Source organism: Camellia sinensis, chromosome 2, assembly GCF_055761805.1.
Source record: "Camellia sinensis isolate YWXY chromosome 2, ASM5576180v1, whole genome shotgun sequence".
NCBI lineage: Eukaryota > Viridiplantae > Streptophyta > Magnoliopsida > Ericales > Theaceae > Camellia > Camellia sinensis.
In genome coordinates, this window is record NC_138962.1 from 138,562,530 (window position 1) to 138,576,896 (window position 14,367).

A 14,367-nucleotide genomic window follows, 5' to 3' on the forward strand; every position below is an offset into this window, starting at 1 on the left:
GATCTCTTTTGCCGTTCAAAAAAAATATTAAACAAACAAACAAACAAAAAAAAATTCTAAAAGCAATTAAATTTTATTAGAGAAAAGAGATTGATTTTTTATGTTGCTTCCTATAGTTTTTTTAATTGAACCACTTGTGAAGCTTTATGAGCCTAAGAACATTGACTAATATTCAAATAATTACATAGACTTATGAGAAGCGAGTAACATGTCTATATTGAGACTCCTCTCCTAAAATTTTACTAGGTTAATTGGCCTATATTAAATAATGTTACAATAATTATTTAATCTATTAAAACCCTGTCTGACCTACCATCTGTCCGGCGAAATTTGCCCCATCAGGCCCCCCCAGTGAAGGAGTCCTGGCTCTGCCCCTGACTTTTACTCTTTGGAAAAAGAAACATGTGGAGAGGAAAATAAATAGATTTTATCTTGAATTCTTTACAAGGTAATGCTTCGACTTGAAGAGATTTTTTATCAATAAGAAATTTCATACAAGCAACTGTGCTAGCTGAATGTCAACTAAACATATTCATTAATCTTGAACTGAGGTCTTAATCTTGAACTGAAAATGTGTTGTCACCCTGACCCAGCTAATGTCAACTAAACATATTCATTAATCATTATCAGGAAGACACCCAGATGTTTGATAACCATGTCTTCCTAGTAATAAAGTTAAAGTTAAGAATTATTTGTGAATTGCAGGTTATATAATGTACAACACTATAGCAGTAAAGAGATGGTGGTTAATATGGAAATAAGAGATACCATGCAATTACTCATTTTGAGCTACATTTTGACTTATCTTTTCATTTTCCTTTTTGACTTAGTATTAGAGACATGTCTGTGCATGTTGAACAATGATTTTTTCGATCTCTAGCACCAGTAAAAGCACTATTAACATGTTCCTTGAATAGAATTGTGTAAGGACTATGATTTATTGGTTACTATTGGCACATAAATTTCTACTAAATTTATGACACGTATAGAGCCTATGATAGGAAGGTTGTAGGTAATCACTTCCTAAAAAAAAGATCAATATGATCCGTTGAAGTACATAAATAAAACGACGTTGTATCTCAACGATGTTATTCAAGATGCTCAAGTGACATGTAGAGCCTACGAAAGATGACACCTGTAAAGCCTACAGCAAGGACACCACACAGGATGAAACCCCAAAGATCAATCCGGTTAATAAGATATACGACTAATCACATAGCGCTATTATTCAAAATTCAAATGGCGCTATCATTCAATTTGAAATTCAAATTGAAGATGAAGCATTCCTATCACCTGATGGCCCTCCATAAATATGAGGACCATCACACAAGACGGGGGATCAAGAAATCAGAAGTGAAAAGATCAGAGAGAGAGAGAAAGAAATTGAGAGCTAAAGAAATCGTTACAAGAAAGAAGAAGAGAAACCTAGAGAACTCAAGAGCTTATGCTAATGGCGATGAATAGGTAAAGGGTTCCAAACCCAAGAATTGTATTTTGTATTCGAGGGTTCAAAACCCATAACAATTTCAATAAAATATTTATTTTTCTTAAATTGTCTTTTGTTGTTTATTTTATTCTTCATTAATCGGAGGTTTCATTTGAATAAAATGTGTAATTAATGATCTGAAATACAGATCGGAAATAAGAACCTGCTATTCAAGTAATTAATACTGTTTAGTCCAAAAACTAAGTAGTGGACATTTGTAACATAAATTTGAAATGTGTTGAAACACTTTATGTTTTAAAATTTGTGTCTACAAATTCTGGCACGCCCAGTGGGACTTATTTCTCCTCCTAACTTTTGAAGAACAAAAATATATATATATATATATAGTTGAAACTTACTGATGTATTCTTTTGTTATAGGAATGCTGAAGCAATTGTTAGGAGACAAACCTACACTCCAGTGGTTCTAAAATCACCAAGGGTGGAGATAGCACCCATCACCCAAGGGGCTCCGGAGCGAATGCTCTTGTCTATCCCAAAGGTAGAACCAGCAAAATCCTGGAAAGATGCACTTCTTTCCCCTATCACCCAAGGGGCTCCCGAGCGAAAGCTCTTGGCTGTCTCGAAGGTAACTGGTGTGACGAAGAAAGTTACACTTCTCCAGAAAGCTGAAAGTTTGAAAAAGATTACTGAAGATTATGTGAAAGCGTCAAAGTAGTACGCAATCGTGAGGGCCACAGCTAGAATGAAGAGCTTTCTAATTCAGGTAAAAGAGGCTAATCAGTTTGTAACTACGACTTTTGTTGCAGCTTCAAGGGGGGCAACAAAAAATGTTGTGGCCCAACTACTCAAAAGGGTAGAAGACTCCATTAAAATGGTGGAGTTTGCCCAGAAGAAAGCCTCTATTGAAAACATGGCCATCATTAGGGCCATTGGGAGGAGGGTAATGACCCAAACTCTTGTTGATGTAAAAAATCCCTTGTTGTTGAAAAAAAAGTTACGGCCTATAAACCGATAGTTCTGTTTAGAGCACAAAATCGGTCAAACCAAATCTCAGTCAACTCTCAAGAGCCAAAGGAACACTCGTTGGTTCGACAGGATTCGAATAAGGAACACCTATTGGCTCGACAGGATTCGAATAAGAAACACCAGTTGGCTCGGCAGGGTTCAAATAAGGAACACCCATTGGCCTAACGGGATTTGAATCAACATCAATTGGTCTGGTCTAAAAATGTAGGGGCCGTTTTGAAAATTCATGAGGAATTTGCAAAAATGCAAACAGTTCCTTCTATGCCCCTAGGGGCTTGACTTGATATGTCATCCGGTCCAGTTTTGAAAAGACAAAGGCAAAGAAGAAATAAGGCCTTAAAGAAACTGGAACTAAGAACAGTGGCAACAAATGTTATAGGAGCTATTGAAAGGGCTCTCTCGAAAGATGAATGCCAAAAACAAATTGAAAGTCCTGTCTTTGTTGGAAAGTCAAAGGTGGAGAAGGGTAAGCAACCCTTGGGAAATATTTCTACTTTGATTGAACTATCTATGGAGGGAATAAGAAAAGGGCCTGTAACAAGGTCCATAACCCGTAAGGCTCAAAACAAAGCATCGCAGTTAGATGCTTCAAACATGAGTAACGTTGTGGGGCTTGATAATCCTTTATACGAACAAGATGATTCTATCTCGTTTGTTTCAACGAATATTGAAAACAATGAATTGAAAGATATCAAAAAAGTTGCAGTTATGATGACTGAGGTTGAGAAAGAAGGTGAAAATTCACAGGTCCAACAAGACCAAGGTCTCAAGGAAAAAATGGTGGCCCTACAAGAACAACTTGAGAGAAGAGAACGGGAAATGGCCGCTATGTTGGAGCAAATTCAATAGTTGCAGGCCCAAATGACAAGACCAGGAAGTGCACCCAAACAAATGACACAACCTATTGTGGGGACATCCGTAGGCATACAAAGTACACTAGCCCCAGGGGACAATGGTCCTTGTTACTCTGATCTAACCAGTGGTGGTATGAATCCAATGTTCATGGCCTTGATTGATGATATGGTGAGGAGACAAGTAAACAAAGTCAAAGAAAAAGATGATGAGAACTTTTGAATAATTACAAAACTTTACCCAGCATGGGTAGATGCTGTTCGATTCCCTTCTGGTTTTTCCCAACCAGATTTCAAAATGTTTGATGGAACAGGAGATCCAAGAAAACATAGGGCTCATTTTCTTTCAAGGTATGGGCCAATAGCCCAGAATGAGGCCCTGTGCCTGCAACTATTTGTCTAATCATTTGAAAGTTCTGCATTTACTTGGTAAACTAACCTTCCTGAGGGATCAATCCTAAATTGGGATTCCGTGGTGAAGGAGTTCCTTAAACATTTTTGTAACACACAAAGGCGAGTTGGAGTACCAGAACTGATTGAGACTAAGCAACGTGACAATGAGTCTGTTACAGATTTCATTGCAAGATGGCGAGTTTTGACATTTGCTTGTCCTCAAAAGTTCACGCAATTAGAGTTAATTCGGATGTGCCTTAACAACTTTCGACATGAGCTCTCTACGACTCTTATGGCCCAAACTTTTAAAGGATTTAATGATCTATAAACTAAAGCTCATGATATGGAGCTACATCTAGCTAAATAAAGGAGGCCTAGGGCCGTTGAAAGGGTTGAGTCTGCGACTGCAGCTATAGTCGAAACCAGAAAGAAGGGTCCTGTTGTAGAAGGGGCTAAAAAGCCCAAGGAATTTAAAAAGGTAACTATGAAAGAGAGGTTGGAGAAGAAATATTCTTTCATGGATGATCTGGTCGAAGACCTATTTGAAGATCTGTTGGTGCAAAGTTGATTGCTCTCCCTGAGATGAAAAGACCACATGAGGTAGGAAAGACCAATGATCCAAAGGATTGCCCCTACCATCATTTGATTAGCCATCTGATAAAAGAGTGCTTTGTTCTGAAAGATAAAATTCAAGAACTTTTGGACTCTAAGATTATCGAACTTCCTCCTCAAGAGAAAGCATCTGCTAACCCAATCACTATCGACAATGATAATGAAGGCGAATGGGTTGTTTATTAGTCAAAAAACATGAAGAAAAAACAAAGTGCCACAGTGAAAGCTAGAAATGTAGTTGATTCAACAACACAAGGGCCAAAAGTTTCCAAAAAGAAAAAACCAAAAGTTTCCAGGAAACAGAAAAAAGCCAAAGTAAGTAAGAGAAAAGGAAAGAAGAACCCAAAGAAGGAAAAAGGGGAGAAATTGGTCCCTGATGAGCAATTAGAGCAAGGTCCTCTTGTCCCAGTCACATTGGAGGAATTCTACCTTCAAAATTTCAATCTGTGGAGTTGCAGACATATTTTGATAAAAGAATGGAGGAAAAGTTTACTTTGGCCCCTTGCCTAACGATCGTTGTTTTGAGTGATGACGAGGAAGATGAGGGTGAAGTTGGTTCAAAAGTTAGGGAAGGAGATTGCATGACATCTCCTATCTGCATACCTGACTCACTAGAGTATACACCAACTTTTCCAGAATACATACCAGCCTCACTAGAGTATACACCAGCTTCTCTGAAGTACACAACAGAAGCCTTTTCTCCAAAATATTCGCCAGTACCACCAATGTACTATCAAAGTACTCCAGAATATGTAAGGAGAATAGAACAAGGAGACACCGGGTGTAGGTTAGACTCTGAGCTTGTGAAAAAGGTGAAAAAATGACTACACTTCAAGGATGATGAGGTGAATGGCAGGTGTATGTCGGATGATGAGGTATGGAAGCATTCAAGTAAACAAGGAAAGTCCTCTTAAGCTGAGGATCCTAATGAAGATTGGGAACTTGACTTTTCTCCTGATGGTTCACAAAATTTGATAATTGAAAGAAATCAAATTTCTGGACACCCTTTCCCAAATTGGGTTGAATGGGTTCAGTTCCCACGAGGATATGCAGTACCTCATTTTCCTTTATCTAATTGGACAAGTTGTCCAAGGCGCCATTTGGTTCATTTCCTTGCACAATGTGGAAACACAGTAAAAGGTCAGGCGTTACTTTTATGGCAGTTCGTTCTTTCTTTGGAAGGATGGGCAGCAGATTGGTACTTCAGCCTGCCACCTAATTCAATCCCAGATTGGGACACCATGGCTGATCAGTTCTATAGGACATTTTATAAACCATGGCCAATAGAAATTTAGATGTCAGAACATTTGGATGACGAAGGTACATCTTCTCAAACATATGATTTCATAGAAGGCACAATTGAGGAGAAGATTGAAACTGCCCTTGACCTTCGAGAGATAGGCACTTATCGTCCAAGGGATTTGTTCCCTTTATGGGTAGAGCAAACACCATTTCCTGAAGGATACGAACTTCCAAATTTTGTCCTATATGAAGGGTATGGAGATCCTCAAAAACATATTAGGCGTTTTTTGAAACAATGTGGGGAAATAGCTCAAAATCAAGCCCTTTGCCTAAAACAATTTCCTCTTTCTTTGGAGGGGATCGCCTTTGACTGGTATTGCTCCCTCGATGGAGTCGTGGTGCCTAGTTAGGAGGCCATGAAGAATGGTTTTGAAGAATCTCAATGCTTTTATAGGCGTGACTCCTGATACCTAAGAAATGAGAGAAGAATACAGCTCCAGGAAGATGGAGAAGTGACTGATGATGATGATCACCCTACAAGTGGACCAGTTAACATGGTCCAAATAAGTGAGGAAATAAAAGAAGTTGAGGTCAACGAAAAGGTGGTTGCTAAAGTATGCCAGACTTACTTGACCTACCGGGGGAAATTACGAAATCCTCAGGACCCTCAAACGTCAAAAGTTCCACAGGTTTTGTTGGAGGAAGAGCAAGTGAAATATGATGTACTAGCTCATCTAAAGAAAATTCCAGCATTGTTGAGCGTGTATGATGCACTAAAAATGTCTCCAGAGCTTCAAAAGTCTTTAATATATGCTCTGTCCAAGCAAGAGGATTTCCACAAAGAAATCGAGGGTAGAAATCAAGAGAAGGCAACTACATGCATGGCTATGGTAACCTTTGGTGACAAAGACATGTGTGCTGAAATGACAGACCATAATCGGCCTTTGTTTATCACTGGGCTATCCATGATGTGAAGATTTCTCGAATTTTGGTTGATGGAGGATCTGCGGTAAACCTCCTGCCTCGAAGGGCCTTAAACCTATTAGGGGTTCGAATTTCACAACTTCGCCCAAGTCGTTTGGTCATTCAAGGATTTAATCAGAACGAACAATGCCCAATGGGGAAAATTGAATTGCGAACCAAGTTTGGGGATATTGAAGAAAGCACTGAGGTCTTGGTTTTGATGTAGACACCTCTTACAATGCTTTGCTTGGGAGACCATGGACGCATAATCATCGTGCAGTGCAGTCAACTTATCACCAATGTATTAAGTACCCGTTGCCTTCACCCATAAAAGAGGGGACAATTGTGGCTGACAATGATCCATTTAGAGAGGTAGAGGCCTACTATGCTGATGCTCGCTTCTATACAAAGACTTCATAAAGAAAGGGAAAAGATGTGAAGAAGTTTGAAGATACTCCAAATGACAAAGACGCTCTAGAGTCTGCTCCAATTTCAACAAAAAAGAACTTTTCGATATGTGCCAAAGTCCAAAAGGAAACCGGGGGCAAAGGCTCTAACCCCAATAAATCCAATTTTGGACCTCAAGGGTGAGTTCACGTTGCCATTAAGGAGGACAGAATGCACTATATGGAGAAATATAATAAGATTGTCATCCCTCCTAAAGGAAAAAGGTCGAAACCCATAATATTCCACTCACTTGGAGATGTTGAACAGAAAGTGAAAGTTGAACAAGTGCCAAAATAAAACATCTTGAGTTTTGAGAAGCCTACCTTCAGTGCAGAAATTACACAGATGTTGGCAAAAGTTGGTTTAGATCCTGAAAAAATACCAGGAACAATGACACCCTTTGACTTTGCATTAACACCTTCGCAAAGGCAGGCTATCCAGCAAGGCGACATTATCACCGCTAGGACAGAAAGGTTAGGCTATCGGGGTGATGAGGAAAAATTTCCAGTAAACATGACTATCACTCAAGATGTGTTGGAAGATGTTGACCAAGATGAAGCTCAACCTGCACCAACAGAATTTGAAGTAGGAGGCCAAGCCACTGTGGATGACCTTCTTGAGGTAAATCTGGGTGATGAAGGAGAAAACAAACTAACCTTCATTAGTGCAAATTTAAAGGAAGAAGAAGCTCAGCAATATATTTCCTTCTTAAGGGAGCATTGCGACATATTTGCATGGAACTATAGTGAGATGCCTGGTCTTAATCCAGAGATTGCAGTCCATAAGCTTGCAATTCACCCTGAGAAATGCCCAATGAAACAGCCTCAAAAGCAAACTCAACCAGAGCTTACAGCCCAAATTGAAGGCGAAGTCAACAAGCTTATCAATGCACGACTCATCAGGGAAGTCAAATATCCAACCTGGATAGTAAACATAGTGCCGATCAAGAAAAGGAATGGTCAAATCAGGGTTTGCATTGATTTTCGTGATCTCAATGAGGCTTGTCCTAAAGATGACTTTCCCTTGCCCATCACTGAACTTCTTGTAGATGCAACTACTAGGTATGAAACCTTGTCTTTTATGGATGGGTACTCAGGATACAATCAAATCCGAATGGCACCTGAAGATGAAGAAATGACTACATTCAGGACTCCGAGAGGAATCTTTTGCTATAAGGTAATGCCCTTTGGCCTGAAAAATGTTGGGGCCACGTATCAAAGGGCGATGACTTTAATTTTTGGTGATATGCTCCATGACACCATCGAATGCTATGTTGATGATCTTGTCGTCAAGACGAAGGAGAAGGAAAACCATGTGGAAGATTTGAGAAGAATCTTCAAACGTTTCAGGAGATACAAACTCAAGATGAACCCACTAAAACGTGCATTTGGAGTTTCCTCAGGAAAGTTTCTAGGGTTTGTGGTTCGAAACAAAAGGATTGAAATTGACCCTACTAAGATTAAACCCATTGCTGAAATGCCTCCTCCATGAAATTTAAGGGAATTGAAGGGGCTACAAGGGAGGTTGGCTTATATCAGAAGATTTATTTCGAACTTGGCTGCTCAATGCTTGGCATTCTCAAGATTAATGAAAAAGGGTGTTCCATTTGAATAGGATTAGCAGTGCCAAAATGCTTTTAATAGTATTAAGGAGTATCTTTTGAAGCCTCTAGTACTGATGAGCCCAATAAAATGGAAACCACTCTTATTGTACATAACAGCCTTGGATGGTTCGTTAGGGGCACTGTTGGTACAACACAATGAGCATGGGAAAGAAAATGCCTTGTATTACTTGAGTCGTACTCTGGTTGGGGCAAAAGTCAATTATTCTCCTATCGAAAAGACATGTCTTGCCTTGGTGTTCGCCTTGCAAAAACTAAAGCACTATGTCCTGGAACACAAAGTCAAGTTGATATCAAGAGCAGACCCCTTGAAATATATACTTTCACGGCCCATACTTTCAGGGAAAATTGCAAAGTGGGCTGTAATTCTCCAACAATTCGCAATTGAATATGTTCCCCAAAGAGATGTAAAGGGGCAGGCTCTAGCAAATTTTTTGGTAGCACATCCTATACCTGATGACTCACCTCTAGTAACTGATTTACCAGATGAAAAAGTTATGCAAGTAGAAATCCAGAAAGGATGGGAGATTCAAGGAGTCCAGATGGTAAAAAGCAAGAAAATCCTAAAAATAATAAAGTTGGAATTGGAATTGTGTTTGTGACTCCAGACAATGCTATAATCACTCATTCTTTCACCTTAAGTGAAGGATGCTCCAATAATGAGGCAGAATATGAAGCTGTAATTGCTGGATTAGAATTGGCATTACAAATTCCTATTGAAGAACTCTCAATTTATGGAGATTCGAAACTGGTGGTAAAGCAACTCCGTGGAGAATACATTGTTAAGAAAACAAGTCTCATCTCGTATCATGAAAGGGCTGATCAATTGCTTTCGCAATTTAGGAAAACACATATTTTTCACGTGAAGAGAAGAACAAATGCTCGAGCTGATTTACTTGCAAGTTTGGCTGCATCACTCACCCTACCAGATAGCAAAACAATTACTATCACGGTTGGTGAAAGAAGGGTGTTACAACCTTTAAAAGAAGTTTCTGACTTGGTTCCAATCTTGGTCGTCACCACAAAAGGAGAAAACAAGGAGGATTGGCGGGAACCATTCATAGTTTACCTCCAACATGGTAGGCTACTTGAAGATAAAGTAAAAAGAATTGAAGTGAGACGTAGGGCTACCAAATTCGTCTCATGGAAGGATGGGTTATACAAAACGTCTTTGGATGGAATGTACATGCGGTGTATAGCCAAGAAGCGTATGCAAGAGGTAATGGAAAAAATACATGCAGGTGTATGTGGGGCACACCAAAGTGGTCCTAAATTACATATGCAGCTAAAACGGTTGGGATACTATTGGCCGACTATGATTACAGATTGCCTAGATTATGCTCGAAGATGCCAAGTCTGCCAATTCCATGGGAACTTTCTCCACCAACCCCCAGAGCCTTTACATTTACAACTTGTTCTTGGCCATTTGCAGCATGGGGTATGGACATTATTGGTCCTTTTGTACCTCCATCTTCAGCAGGATATCGATACATCCTAGCTGCAACTGACTATTTCTCAAAATGGGCAGAGGCCGTAGCTTTAAGGATATAAAAAGCACAGCTGTCTCTGAGTTCATCCGAACCTATATCATTTACAAGTTCGGGATTCCAGAAAGTATCATCATGGATAATGGACAGCCATTCAGGAGTGATGCTTTGAACAAGTTATTTGCCAACTAAAAAATCAAAAACAACCATTCATCAAGATATCATGCACCTGCCAATGGTTTGGCAAAAGCTATCAACAAGACATTGTGCAAAATTCTCAAGAAGATGGTGGTTAAGAACAAAAGAGCTTGGCACGAAAAGTTACAAGAAGCTTTGTGGGCTTATCGGACTTCGCACAGAACTCCTACTCAAGCAACCCCTTATTCGTTGGTTTTTGGAGGAGAAGCAGTGTTACCACTTGAGGTTCAAATACCATCATTTGCGAGTGGCAATACAAGAGTCCTTAATAGAAGATGAAAGTGCAAGAGTGAGGTTGGCTGAGCTGGAGACCCTGGATGAAAAAAGGTTGTATGCTCAACAGAACTTGGGAATCTACCAACAAAGGATGGAAAATGCATTCAATAAAAGAGTAAGGCTTCGTTCCTTTAAAAAGGGAGACTTGGTACTAATGGTTAGAACACCCATAGTAGTCTCACGAAGAACCAAAGGAAAGCTTGAGCCCAAATGGGAAGGACCTTATGTGATTGAGAAGGTTTATTCTAATGGGGCCTATTTGTTGATAACGATGGATGGTGACAGAATCATTCCCCTAACCAATGTAAGGTTCTTGAAGAGATATTACCCTTAAGAAAACCTGCTAGGTTGAAAACCCAAAAGGCAAAAGTTAGGGCAAAAAAAAAAAAAAAGCCACCAACGGTATTGTATGTGGTTAAACTGCTAAAATATCCCACCAAAATCTAAGGTGGTAAAACATTGGATACTCCTAGCCCGCAAGAGTATAAACTGTGTACGACCAAACAAAAGTCGAATCCCAACAACCGTATTGTATGTGGTTAAACTGCTAAAATATACCACCAAAATCTAAGGTAGTAAAACATTGGATACTCCTGGCCGGCAAGAGTATAAACTGTGAACGGCTAAAATAAGACAAATCAATGTATTGTATTGAGAAATTTCATATAACAAATAAATCCATCACTAAGCGAAATTTCATAAATACATTATGTTCGGATGAATAACAAAATAAAAGTGCATTCATTCATTAAGAGAAGCATTAGCCCTTTCAAAGGCACGTTCCACAACACTGTGTTGTCCATTCTTCTTCTTGTGTTGGCTCAAAACATTCAGAGCAGTTTGCACAACTTTTTCTGATTTAGAAACACTCTCGGAAGCTTGTGCAAAATCACACATAAATGATGCATGTTCGGCTTAGGTGGATGACAATTCCTCTTCAAGTTGTTTAAGTAACTCTTTGGTTTGAATAATCCTTTGATTAAGACCTACAATGTGCTCATCGACTTGATAATTGAAGCAGACAACTGTTCATGCTCGCCAGAAACTTTGTCAAAATGAAGCTTCTTCTCTTAGTATTGGGCCTCAAATTCTGCAGTAGACAAGTTTGAAGAATCTTCAAGTTGGGTTTTCAAAGCAAAGCACCCAAGGAATATCTTCACCTTCTCGTAAAAGGAGGTGAAGTCTACACCCAAACTCTTCAAAACCATGAAAACGTTGTTTGCTACAGCAATCATGCCATTAACATCCGTCATTGATTGGAGAGAAATAGTAAGACCTGTCTGAATATGGGTGGCTGCTTCGTTAGAGGAAGTTCCCAAAAGAAGGTTAGATGGAGCAAAGGGTGCTTCAAGTTTGTCAAATAATTTGTTAACCCCATTTGCTTCAAGTAAGTCTGCAAGAATTTGGGCCTCTTCTGAGGTATCAAAAGTAATGTCGTTTGTCTCTTCCAATGTTTCAGAAGTAATTTCTGTGAAAATAGAAGGAGATACTCAATGAAAACATAGAAGGTAAAAACAATATATATATATATATATATTAATGAAGTATACCTTGGTGTACAGCTTGAAGAGACTTAGGTGGAGGAGGAGACAAGTTGTGATTCCCACAAGTGGACCACAGATTTTGCAATGTGGCATGATCTAAAGAGAAAAGAGTTCCTTGAGTATGTATACATGATGAAATAAAATGAGATACAAGGAATGAATAAGAATACCCTTAAAGGTAGCCAATGGCATATGCGAGGCAGCTGGGAAGTCCGAGGCGCGGTGCCTAAGAAAATGAGAGGTGTTAAAAAAAATTTTAAAAAAAAGAAAAAAAAAGAAAGAACTATACCTTTCTCTAATAACTTGGATGGCTTGTTCAAAGAAGGAGAAGAAAAACCTACATTTGCTCGGGGCAATTTACTCATCTTAGTCGTTGTGCCATCTAAAAAAGGGGTGTAGTCATAAAACTCATCTTCACTCTCGCTACTTCCATTGAGAGAACAATCACAAGATTTGGTAGGAGAAGGAATTTCAACACTCTTAATGCGAATACGACCCAAGGCAGTTAATTCATACCCATCTCCCTCAAAGAGTTCTTGAATCATATTCTTATCTTTATCTTCAAGAAAAGAGTACAAGTATGTGCGAAATTGATCCATTGGGGTTTTGGTCGCTACGGTGGGTTGGGAAGTTCCTATACAATCACTGATAGACACAGTCTCTGGAAAAAACTTTGCGAGACTAGAAAATTGAGGACCAGAATCTACTTACTCAAAGCTAAATCTCATTTTAAATTGAGAATTACACATATCCTCGAAAAGATGAAGGAGATCTGAAACCGAGTAACTAGATCGAGAAGGAGCAATAAGTGGTCGACTATTATCCATTCTCTGAGGTGATGATGCTTCCAGAGCAATAGGTGAAGATGATGACCTAGCTCTAGAGTAAGAAGGATTCTTCGTCTTTTGGTCTTTAATTGACATATCCAGTTTTCTCTTGCATGAAGATTTCGGCTGGGTATGAGTAACATATTGGAGCACGGTAAAGGAAGTTCCCAACCACCAATTGGCATAAGGCATGGTTACGTGAGAAGTAGATCGGGAGCCTGGTAACTCCAACAAGACTTTTGCACCGCAGCGTAGCATATGGCGCCAGTTGTAATAAAATTTAGACCACTCATAGGGTTGCCGGCAAGATACATTAAGCGGTGTAGGGCATGCTTGAGCAAACCCAAATTGACGACCGTATCGGTTAGGGGAGTACGGTTCAGAAATGAAATTATATCCCATTTTAAAAGTTAAAATCCCTTGCCTCAAAGATATAAGATAGGCAAGGTGGAAAGGTTATATCCTTTTAGAGTCGACCAGAATGCCTGAAGGTTCACTTTCATGGGTAAGAGCCCTAAACTGACACCCCGTACAATAAGTTAGGAGAGAGTCCACAAATGGAAATTTATCAGTAAAAAATTGGACAGCCGATTGGTTTCCAATAAACCCAAGATATGGCATGAAATGAATATCAGGAATCGGACAAATCGACTGAGGATCCCCATGAGAGTAAGTCTTGACAAAATATAGTGACATCCATCCAAAAAGGTAACGTAAAGGACCCTGAATATTTTCCTTCCCAGGTGAAGATGATGATGCCATTTTACCAAGAGAATGATAGAGGTATGCAAGGACGGGGATGGCCAGGCTAAATAAGGTTCCACCTGTCATTTTGGTGGCTACATGAAAGGTCGTCGGACGAATTTCCCCGGAAGAGTGAGGGAAGACAAATCCGCTAAGCCAGCTCGCCAAAAAACCAGAAAGATACACATCATCAGGAATTCTATCTTTTCGTTGAAAACCACTAATCGAAGTTGGGGATTCGTCAATGAATTTGAAAGTCCAGTGGTTAAACTTCTTGGATTGAAAAGAGCTGGCATAAATGTTGAAAAGCCCACGGCACGCCTTGGATGTCTGGGATGAATATAAAATGTTATTGGAGGGGGTGAACTCTTCATAAAACTCGCCACGAATGGGGAGCCCGCTAATGTGATGAAGGTCCCATAAAGAGATCCCAAGTTTGCCGTAAATGGTGTGGAAAGTGTTGGTGTCGGGTGACCACCGCTCTAAGAATCCTTCGAGCAGAGAGAGATTCCTAGCATAAGCAAATTGGGATACATAGATTGCAGCATAAATCCCACACTTCTTCAAAATAGGGGCAAATGTGGAAAGGACGTCATTCAACCAAAAAATCCATATGGGGGATTTCAAAAGGGTAGAAATACCGCGGACATTAAAAGAATTATCCCACTTCAGTTTTTCATGCTTCAT

At 39.5% G+C, this 14,367-nt stretch overlaps 2 protein-coding genes across 2 annotated transcripts; one reads left to right on the top strand and one right to left on the bottom strand.

Annotated features, from left to right (window-relative positions):
- Nucleotides 1-9,124: 9,124 nt before the first annotated feature.
- LOC145819077 (uncharacterized) lies at nt 9,125-10,155 on the top strand. Its single transcript, XM_082913063.1, has 2 exons — nt 9,125-9,845; nt 10,037-10,155. The coding sequence occupies exons 1-2, from the start codon at nt 9,125-9,127 to the stop codon at nt 10,153-10,155; spliced, it is 840 nt and encodes a 279-aa protein (XP_082769189.1).
- Nucleotides 10,156-13,392: 3,237 nt separating this feature from the next.
- On the bottom strand, nt 13,393-14,367 carry LOC145819078 (uncharacterized). Its single transcript, XM_082913065.1, has one exon. It carries the CDS (start codon nt 14,365-14,367, stop codon nt 13,393-13,395), a length of 975 nt encoding a protein of 324 aa, XP_082769191.1.